Here is an 11856-nt window from a genome sequence, read left to right on the forward strand (position 1 = left end):
AGGTACCGCACCGGGTGACACCCGACCTAGCAACGCCACTGGGAAAATCTAACTAAATAACAGAACATAAAAAGGTTTAACATAATAGAATAACATGTATAACATAATAATACAACACATGTATAACTGAGTTCAATAATAAGTTTATAACAATCTATTTATAACATAATAGAAGAACACATTCAACACGTAATAGGATACAACAATCCTAGATGATAAACATTAAACTAGTCAAATAAATAGACAATCACAACTAGAAGGAAGACAACTCGATGTCGATACTATTTAAATCTATTTTTAGCTTCTTTCCTCTTCTAGGCGTCAAATAAATAGTAAAAAAAAATTTTTGTAAAAATAAACACGTAGATTAATGCGTTGTTACCTAAATATTTAGTAAAAAAAAAGTATTTAATCGTTGTTTAATAAAGACACTTATAGCATTCATTTTATAGCACCGGGGCTTTTGTATTATGGTGGTAATCAATATTAAGGACTGACGCTGTGTACATCATTTCTTTCTTATCACTGATTTTGGTAAACATGAAAGAGGATTTCGAGCCCAATATCCCACCTGCCGGGGCAGTTGCTTCAGATAAATGGGAAGGAGAAGATGAAGAAGATGACGTGAAGGAAAGCTGGGAAGATGAAGAGGAAGAAAAAAAGGAACAGGCTGATGGAACTAAACCAGCGGAAGAAAAGTCCACAGCTTACCAGAGGCCGAAGAAAAAACCAATAGCTGATAGAATAGCTGAAAAGGCGCGAACTAAACAGAAGGAAGAAGAAAAGGTTGAGAAGACACCAGAGGAAAAACTGGCTGAGAAAATTAGACTACAAAAGATTCAAGAAGAAGCTGATTTAAAATTAGCTAAAGGTTTATTTGGTGTAGGCGATGCATCTGGAATAGACAGCATGTATCCTGAAACAAAAGAACAGTTTGATCAATTTGAACAAGCTTTGAAAACAAAAATCACATTTTTTGAGAGTAGCAAATTGTATTCAGCATTTATAGTAAAAATTTATCCATGATTTAACCTTAACATTGCCTGCTGATGACATCAAACGAATTGGTATTTCATTAAATACACTGTATCATGAAAAGGAACGACAAAGGAGAGAACAGGCAAAGACTCAAAAGAAAAAGAAACCAAAGGCCACAATTAGAGTAGACAAGGCTGATGACTTAGGTTTGGCAGATGTGGCGGAAGGAGCATATTATGATGATGAAGAGGATGATTTCATATAGCACTCCTGTACATAGTCTCTTTTTCTTTTTTACTCATCATACTATGCTGTCTTTCCACTGTGCCTAATTTTTAATGACCTTTAGACATGTTAAACAGTGTAACTAAAAGAAGTCCAACATATTTAATTTTCTTTATTCTTGTATTGTCAAAAAAAAGTTTTACTATCCATCCATCATTCAAATTTTTTGTTATGCTCTTGGTTTTGGTCATTTAAAAAAAAAGTTGTCAAAGTTATTGTATGAATGTTTTGTTTATAGCATTTATCTTCATTTATTTATGATTTTTAATAATTGATCATTATGGTACACTATGATTCATATTATGTGTGGTATTTTCTTTTGAAATAGAAATATGCATCAATAATAAGTAATATAAATAAAGCCTTTTGCTTATAAAAGAAGAAAATGACATTCATCTTCAACTGCAGGTACTTGATGTTTTTGTAGTGTAATAAACTACCTAGTCCTTGAATATGTAAATATTTGCTGCTGTAATTTTATAGCATGGAAAGATAAACACCAAGTCTAGTATAAAAAACTAGTTCTGATACTTTTTATAATTCTAATTATTGAGGAAACTTTTTTTGAAAATAGACTATGACTTTCTTCAAGGAGGACATACACAACCAGATTTTCAATGATGAAATAAATATCAAAATAACAAAAAAAAAAAAAAAAAAAAAAAAAAATATATATATATATATTATATATATATATATATATATATATATATATATATATATATATATATATATATATATATATATATATATATATATATATATATATATATATATATATATATATATATATATATATATATATATATATATATATATATATAAGTTGTGTTAAAAATGATCGGATAATATATAGTTAAACAAAGGCACGTATTCTTACTTATCAACACTATCTGTGGTGCTTGTTAACTGTATGGAACTCGGACCATCTGGAAATCTGCAGCGTTTAAATAATAGTGCAGGTCACGTTAAGCATACACTATATGTGTCACGTGGGGTATGTACTTTAACGTGACACGGACAAGGACGACCACGTCAACTGTGCCTGTACTGTAGGGTGTGATTGAAGTTTGATTGATCGTGAAATTATACAGCGTGACAGTGGGGTTAACTTTGTAGCTTTAGAATCGTTCAGCTGCTTATGTGGTGTGTGAAGGGGAGGGGGGGGGGGGGGTACGGGTATGATAGGGTTTATTCAATTGTTGGTGTATTAACCTGTTGTTATCCAAGAATAAATACAAAACTGTTAAAAAATTGATCTATTCAAAATGGTTCAAAATTTAGTTTCACGAGTAGACCAGAAACAGACAAACAAACTAACAAACAAACAAACAAACAGACATTACGATTTAAGCTTCAAATAGCAATTTTTCCGGCCTATTTACAATATTTTTAATTAATATTCTTAGCCCTAAACAACATTTGTGATAATCTTATCGTGTTTGTTAAAACATAAGAAAATAACAGTACGATATGAGCTCAACAAATCCTCGGGTAACTAAAATAGTAACCTGCGGCTCAGCCTTTGAAACTTTTGTTGAAAAGACTATACAACAAATCCATACAGATTTCCAGTTTGGAGCGTTGAAAACCATAGTAATTAATAAGCCAGTGGCAGCAGACGATATCATACTAACACACCCATTGACTCCCGCCACCTACTTCCTGAATTCAGTGACGTCAGACATTATGGTGACATGTTGTCCTGTTTTATTTTTGTGAACATCAATACATTTTTTTTTTACATTCCAGCCGTAGATGTGGATAATTATTGGCATTAGAATTTAGAAATATATACATTTCTAGATTATTTTTATGACGTCATTTAAGTCTTTGATGGAGACTGGGTACTGATAAATTTTCAAAGGAACTTGGAGACTAGAAAATAACTTGGGTGCTGAAGTTTCACGAGTGTTGTGGGAACTTGTCGGGGTAGTGGAGGATGGAAGAGCAGATGAAAACAATTAATGCGAACATTTTTTTGTGATTGTGGGTTAGCTGTTAAATTCAGTTGTACATATGTGTATTTAGGTATATTCTATCACAGATAAAAGTCTGAAGCTGTCTAACGTGTCATTGGTCACCTACGGCTACACCCTCTCCCACCCCCATAGCACAGGCTAAAACGATCCCCCTGTATGCCGAGGTAATTAAAACAGATGCAATCTACTTCTTCTACACCATGTCTGTCTTGGGGACGAAACAATGATGATGTATGGAGACCTTCTTTCATACAATCTAGGATCTGAACCATCTACTCCTAGCTCCGTATCTGCTGTTAGTTGATATCAATTTTCTGTTTCCCCTTTGCACTGAAACTGCTAGCGACGTGTCTGATCCAGCATAGTGTTCGCCATACGATCTGCTTGCCAAGAGTACACCTACCGTTTATACCTGTAATTACAAGATATCTGAAGGCCCGCAGGAAGCCTCTCATCCACTATTTGTTTCGTCACTCAAATAATTCACATTTTTAAAACTGTCTTTCTTGAGTGAGCACATTGATTGCACTTTAAATCCCCGTCTTATTTTTGTCTTTAAATGTTCCAGATACTCAGCTTCCTGGTGTTGCAAGGTTTGGTAGAGTCTGAACTAAATGGGTGCACTCTTAGCATTTCGCGTTGTCTTAGGCTAAAGTCGCTGCTATATAATATTTTAATTTAACCCTTAGGATATTATTCGTCGTTTTTTTAATGAATTTTTTTTAAATGTTATTATAGTTGATGTATCAAAATGTTTGGAGAAAAAAGTTAAAAAAAAATTAATTAACTAATGTATTCTGACCATAGCTTAATTGTGCGGACGATTGATAGATACATCGATTAAGACAAACAGAATTCAATAAAAAATAAACACTTATCTCAAGTAGTTTACAACGTTTCATTTCTAATCGCTAATCGCGAATTTTATGTCGTCAACACTTTACAGTAATTGAAATAGCCTTGATTACAGCTAAAGTACGAATGTTTGTTAAGCCAAACTTTCATTTCATTAACATCGACACATTCAATGCTCGCCTTTAAAGTTTTCTTTTAATTTTGTTTCTATGCATTCTATTAAGAAAATGTTTTTATTATTTGTTGATCAGGAATAATGAACTTTAGAAAACAAAGCTAGTGACATGGAGTCATGGTTACTTTTGTACATGCTGACACACCTCAAAAAGTGAATCCTAGTATTGTATCTCACAGTGGTTAGCAGAACAGACATGGCGCTTGTCTGCTATAGATGACCATCATGTGCACTGACATGTGTACTCACCATTCTGGGAACGTACAGCAAATGCTGCAGCCGTCGTAGATATGAGATTTAAACATTTACTTAATGGTGAATGTTGAACATGATGAAACGGATTAGTGGCATGATTTGAGTCTATTAAGATATCTGATATATAAGGACCAGAGTAATCCATGTTAACTATATCTGAGGGATAAAGTCAGATAAATTTATGTAGTTTGGGTCCATACACTCGTCAATAAAATAACAAATATATGCATGCAAGTTGGCTCTTAACATGTCGAAGGTAAAAGACTATATTAAAGCTTCGCACCGAACTAACTGGGGCGGAGTGGCCTAGCGGGATAATGCTAGACTGCTCACCCGAAAAGTGTTAAGTTCGAATCTGTGTTCAAAGCAGTGTAACTTACCTGTGTCCATCCAGCCCTGATGGGTACGTAACTCACGTTAGGGAAAATAAAGGTGGTTGGGCATAGTGCTGACCACACTAGTGCTGACCACACTAGTGCTGACCACACTAGTGCTGACCACACTAGTGCTGACCACACTAGTGCTGACCACACTAGTGCTGACCACACTAGTGCTGACCACACTAGTGCTAACCACACTAGTGCTGACCACACTAGTGCTGACCACACTAGTGCTGACCACACTTGTCGACCACACTAGTGCTGACCACACTAGTGCTGACCACACTAGTGCTGACCACACTAGTGCTGACCACACTAGTGCTGACCCTTCATATTCCGATGTCACAGTAACTTGCCCCATGGACCGTTGGGTTCTAATAGGGAAATGTACTACCGAACTAGAATTGCCATTTAACATTGCCCCCCCCCCCCCCACCCCCAAGAAACATAACTATGTGTTTAACAATCCAGTTTCGTTTGTTTTATATTAAATTTTTGGCCAATAATGAAAAATTTAAAAAAAACTAAAACTGTACATTTGTATTTGATGTTTCCTAACAATATTTACATAGTTTATTTCTTTGTTTTCGTTCGTTTCTTTGAGACGTTTTCATCAGTGGATACAAATTTTTGTTTCGTCAAGGTAATCAGAGTTCGGCTGTACTCCGTCACAACGCATTGACCAGTGTTGTTGTTGACCAAACAAGATTACAAAATATGGATTAACGGATTAGCGATGTCACGGGATAAAAGTGTCACCAAAAAAAAAACCCACCTGAAAAACATGACGGCCTTGAAGCAGCCTATACAGCACCTATCGATTTGTCAGTAAAATTTCTTGTTAGCGATTTTAAAAAACAAAATCTAACTGTAAGTATGTATATATATATATATATATATATATATATATATATATATATATATATATATATATATATATATATATATAATATATATATATATATATATATATATATATATATATAAAGATATATATATATATATATATATATGCTTCAGTGATCGGATAGTTATTTTAAGGCGGTGTATGGCCATCATTGTACTTACTTTCCCAAACATAAATTGGTCTCGTCAGGCTAGGGCATAGGTTAGGGCTTGATATCAATGAGAGACTACACTTCGCTCTACCACTCAACCACATCTTCTCATTGCCGGTGGTGTAACTGTTTCTACATTTGGATAACAGTTGCCTTAAGACCAGATGTGCTTTTACTGTAAGTCCAAAATTATATCACTTTTTGTCTTTTTTTTTATCTAGTCTTTACACTGCTGACGAAGACTTTGGGTCGAAACGTCCATTGTACCTGTAATTGTCTTTACTTTGTAAGTAACTAACACTACCCATTTCATTACTATTTGCATAAACCTCACTACCTCATTACACTAACACATTTTTTTTTATATCGAGCACTTCTTATTAACCATAGAGTATCGAATAACTAAATGTCAGTATCGAGTATGTATTTGTTAATGTCAAGTATCAAATATACCCATCAAACAGTTCTTATTACTAGGTACCGGATAATGTTTACTGGTTACTTGACTCGATCAATTTTATTTCTAATATCGAGTTCTTCAAATACATGTTGAAATCGTGTTTAAAATGTCTTTTTTTTTCCTAGGCCATAATTAAAAGTCGACAAAAATAGGATAACTGACCATTAATTCTAAACAAAAAACATGGAGTCAATTAGTAGGATAAAACTACAAAGACAATGTGATAGACACAAACAGCTTGTCTTTCTAAATGTGTGGTTGTGGTTGTGGGAGTGATGTGTTGGTTAAGGTCTGGATGGGGAAAGAGGTGTGGGTGGTTCTCGGACCTAATGTCGATGTTTCCAGAAAACATTTTAAAATCCTACCAATCTAACATGAAAATATAACAGGGACACACATTCGAATATAACACTGAAACTAACTTTACGTACTTTCTATTTTTGAGACTTTTGATGATTATAATTAACCAGTCGAAGTCTTCTTACGCATGTGAATATACAAGTGTGTAAGTGTTAGTATTTTAGTAGTTACGTTTTGTAATAATAGAGTTTAGTGTAAGAGTTCGAGTTTGTTATGATGCCTTCGTTTAAGGTTCTGTTTAAGGATAGGACTAGAGTTGGCATTACTGTAAGTGTTAGTATATTTGTAGTTAAGTATTTTAATTATAGACTTCAGTGTAAGAGTTCGAATTTGAGGGTTATGATGTGATGCCTTAGGTTAAGATTCTGTTTAGGGATAAGACTAGAGTTGGCGTTAGTGTTGTGAACACACGGACATGAATTTACGAAGATCCAGTGGGTAGCGCAACATATTATAAGACCAAACAACCACAAAAGGGTTACAAAACAAGACTAAATAAAACAAGGCTCGTTAACTCTAAAAGAGTTTAACTCACTATCTACACAACACAGGCTATTCTAAATATAGATACATAAGCTAGTACACAAACTAAGATACAGTGGCCATCTAACAGTACAGAACTAACTTTGGGAAAGAACTGGACTAAACTGAAGCAATCACACACCTTCTCACACAGCTTATATACATAATACACAACTCACAACACGAGGATTGAACAGGCACGAACGGGACAGTGTACAAAGTGTAAACAACATCCACCCTATTCATCCCCCTTCAGTCATTCACTACAATCAGTAAGTTATATTTTTATATTGCCGTATAGTTTACTGCTAGTAACCTAAAACTTTTTCTTTAAGAAGATTCCATTTATGTGGCATCATCGGACTCTGAAAGTGGTGTAGACATTCATCTAGAAAGGTTATAACCATAATAATGCTCAAACACAAATGGCGAAATATTCGCTTAATTTATCTGGCATGTTGTGCGTCAGAGCTGAAACAATGACTCCGTTGATTCTTATGACGCAAGCCGACGCTTCCGCAGTTTTAAACTGCTAGGTGTAAAGACGGAAACAGAGCTAAAAATAGCCCGATCAAAGGATCAAAGTCACGTGCCGTTAATGTGGGCTGATTTTCTGGCATTTGGTTTAACCCCGGCGCCGCAGACTTGTAATAAAAAAAATGGCGTCGCTTTCTTTAAAATTACCTGTCGTTTTTTCACATTTTATAAGAAAACCATAGCAAATAACAAGTAAATACAATAAAATTGAACTAATAATATTTATTGCTGAGTAAACCATCAAAAGGAAGCCATTCATAAATAAAAGGTCATGCAATAAATTTGATCACATTTATCGAGAATGTCATGTGATTTATATACACCGTGTCATTGGTTATATCTGAAGGCAGGGAGACATGATATGCATGCACGAGTTCATGTATTGACGCTGAATGTCTTTTTGTTTACGATTCGTCACTCAGGGAAAACCCGATAACTTCCGGGGATTCCTTCTGCTTGGTTTGGCGCGATTTGGAAAGGGGAGTTCACAAAGAGGCCATAGGAATGCTGGTTAGTTTTTTTTTTTTTTTTTTTTTTTTTTTTTTTTTAAATAAAATGTTTAGAAAATCTTCAAGTTCTATTTTAAGGTTTATTTGAAACGTTCACCACTACTTGAAATGTGTTACAACCATTGGTAGTCACATTAGGGTTTCTTTCAGACATTATTTCCTCCACAAAGGGGTGAGGAGGGGGGGGGGGGGTTGAGGGGACACTGGCTTGAATATATATTTACTATATAAAATTATATATTTTATTTACATTGGGCAGACAGATCTTACCCCCCCCAACCCCTTCTCATCAACCTCCTCCACACCTCTTGTCCAAAAACTGAGATTCTATCGAAATCATACTTGTACTCAATAACTTTAAAGTTTAAACCAACATCCCTGTATACGGGAGCATTTGACTTATGTTTACTTCGTTTCTCCTCCGACAGTTTACCTTTCCTCCAGTCCATCTGATGACATCATCAGTTAGCCAACACCACCCAAACCCAGGCGTTGATGCCGCCATTCTCCCCGCCTGCTAATGGTCCAGTCGTCTGGAAACATTCCAGCACCACTCCCCACGCCATGGACCTAATGGCCGCGACCACCGTGGCTCTGTCCGGCAGAATTAAGCCGGCTCCATCACGACCAATCACCAGCCGGCTCCCATATCTTCCAGGCTTCATTTACCGGGTTTCCGGTTTTCTTTAGAGGATCTGGCGTGAAAGCGATGATTAAGGAACCACATAGGGTAGCTGAAAGTACAGTTGGTGGGGGGGGGGGGGTAGAGAATCACATAGGGTAGCTGATAGTACAGTTGGTGGGAGGGGGGGGGGAGTAGAGAATCACATAGGGTAGCTGATAGTACAGTTGGTGGGGTGGGAGGGGGAGTGGAAGGGAGGGGGTGGAGGGGAGGGGAGGAGAGGGGAGGGGGAGGAGAGGGGCGTGGATGGCAGTTATAATGTACGAGGGGGGGGGGGTTATTTGTGTAATAAGTGAAGGGGTATGTAAGTGAATGTGGAGGGGTGAGGGTTTGAGAGGGAGAGGTGGTGTGGAATGGGGGGGGGGAGTTGGCCTGGGGGTAATGTCGGAAGTAGGGTGAGACCAGATTTACCACTAAAGCCGGCTAAATGAAATCGCGCAGGCGATGCCTCTGGTTGTTTTAAAACAGGACTCAGGGAATCCTGGCCCTCGGCTAGACTCAGCTGCTGAGTGGGAGAGTGGAATAGTGGTCTAATTCACTCATCAACATTAGAGATTTGGTTCAACACGATGTGGCCTGGGGTGAAACTATAGCAGAAGTCGAGGTAATCCGACAGGATGGTAAATTGATCTACACAAATACTTTAAGACCTATTGGGTTACTTAAATATAGTCATTTTTGGTTAATAAAAAAATAGAAATATAAAAAAAAACTACGGTAAAATATAAGCCCTATCATTAACTTCTTATATTCAGTAGGCCTACCTTATGATTGTACTTACTAGAATAAATACCTCTATCATATCTTCTTATGTGTAGTGCCTTTAGCTCTGGTGTTTTCAACCCTATGGAACATGAGGATTTTGTGTGGCTAGATAAATAACCAACCGTATAGTTTATTTTCATATTCCACCAGATACGGTCCAAAGATGGATAAATGCAGGGTTTTCGTACACTCCGAGAAATATATATATATATATATATATATATATATATATATATATATATATATATATATATATATATATATATATATATATATATATATATATATGGCTTTTTACACCAAATTTAGGCGTATGTCAAGTAAGTAATGCTGCTGTCAGAAGTCTTTACTGCTGCCATCCTATCAACCTGATGGTCTATAAAATCTACTGCTAGCCACTACCAAATCTACTGCTAGCCACTACCAAATCTACTGCTAGCCACTACCAAATCTACTGCTAGCCACTGCCAAATCTACTGCTAGCCACTGCCAAATTTACTGCTAGCCACTGCCAAATCTACTGCTAGCCACTGCCAAATCTACTGCTAGCCACTACCAACCAAGTCAAAGACCAGACTCTACTCGTCTATTTATTATCTTCTCCAATAAAACAATACACGGAGTTCTAACATCATGGAGGTATTTATCTCGCTACTGACACATCAAAAAAACAAACATCTCTTGAGCTGAACTAAGATTGGTTCATAAAAGCCAACTATTAACCCTTACGTTTTTAACCCCACGCCACGGCCCGGGGGTGAAGATTATCAATTTAACCCCACTTAGAGCAGGTTTGGGACCCGGTCTCAACTCTTCTGGTACATAGAAGCTCCTGAGACAGGTCCCATGTGGGTCTGATGAAATTATCCGGCTTGGTGAAACACTGGGTGTTGGGGAGTCATGCTACTTCTGTGGGGGGGGGGGGGGGGGGGTAGGGTTGTGTTGTTGAACAGGGAAGTCATGCTACCTCTGTGGGGTGGGGTTGAGGTTGGGGTATGGAATGGGAATTGGAATTGGGGGGATTAGGGGGGGGGGTTTAATGTCAAGTTACGTTTGTAGGGTGGGTATGGGTGGGGGGTTGTGGTGGGAATGGGGGTTATTGAACCGGGAAGTCAAGCTAGGTCTGTGAGGTAGGGGTTAGGATGGGGTCGGTTGTGTAATTGAGGGTTGTCTCATCATGAAAGTCGAGCAACATGTATGTGTATCGGTGGGGGGGGGGGGGGGGTCGGTATTTTTGAGTGGGGGATGGGGCACACCACTAGGATCCAAGACGCAACGCCGTCCTGGTTGTGGGTACGTCAGGTTTGTGTGTGGGTGTGTGGTGTGTGGCGAAGTCAACTTGTATAGAGCAGTTTCCACGAGTTGATGAAGATAACGTAATATAATTTTTCCCTCCTAATTAGAAGCTCTGAGGGAATTCCGGTCCAGTTTTTTTTGGCAAGGATTGACAGCGCGCGCTCTCGCGAGACCAAACGCTCTTGTTCCACTGTGTCACTCAAGGCTTTCTTTGCCAATTAGCAGATGTGCAGTTTGACAACCGCATATTTCAGACGGTAAAAAAAATATGGCGAAATCACAAAAAATTGTTCTGGCCAATTCAGTGGTACAATAACATTGTTTGGGAAAATGGAGTTTTGTTTTAATTTCAGCTCATCACGTGTTTTGTTGTGAGCGGGTGGGTGGAGCGGAAGTGGCTGGTGCTGACAGCTCGCGGTGGTGGTGAGTGATGGCGTCGTCTGGATATACGGCAGCACCGTTTAATTAAAGCTGTTGCTTGAATTTTTTTATAAATCGGGTAGGAGTTCTAATTGTCATCGAAGGTGACAGTTTTTATACATCATTTTTATGTAACATTTTGTGGACATTTAATTAGCTGAATATTGATGAAACTACAGGTCGATAAAGTCAGAGTTTCTTCCAGGCATCTCTTCGGGGGGGGACGAACCCCCCCCCCCCCCCACCCCCCGAAAAAAATTCTACCGCCCCCCCTCCCCACCCCCCCCAAAGAAAATCAACCCCCTCCCCCCCCCCTGAAAATTTCAAGTGCCCCCCC

The 11856-nt window shown here is 37.7% G+C and overlaps 1 protein-coding gene across 1 annotated transcript; it reads left to right on the forward strand.

Moving 5' to 3' along the window:
- The first annotated feature begins 540 nt into the window (after positions 1–540).
- LOC131956943 (eukaryotic translation initiation factor 3 subunit J-B-like) lies at positions 541–1415 on the forward strand. The gene is given in 2 exon segments (XM_059321582.1): positions 541–1023; positions 1025–1415. Coding segments are annotated over 2 exon segments (702 nt in total). The 3' UTR covers positions 1244–1415.
- Positions 1416–11856: the final 10441 nt, after the last annotated feature.

Source organism: Physella acuta, unplaced genomic scaffold (genome assembly GCF_028476545.2).
Source record: "Physella acuta isolate Inbredline_101_S28 unplaced genomic scaffold, ASM2847654v3 ptg001188l, whole genome shotgun sequence".
Lineage (NCBI taxonomy): Eukaryota > Metazoa > Mollusca > Gastropoda > Physidae > Physella > Physella acuta.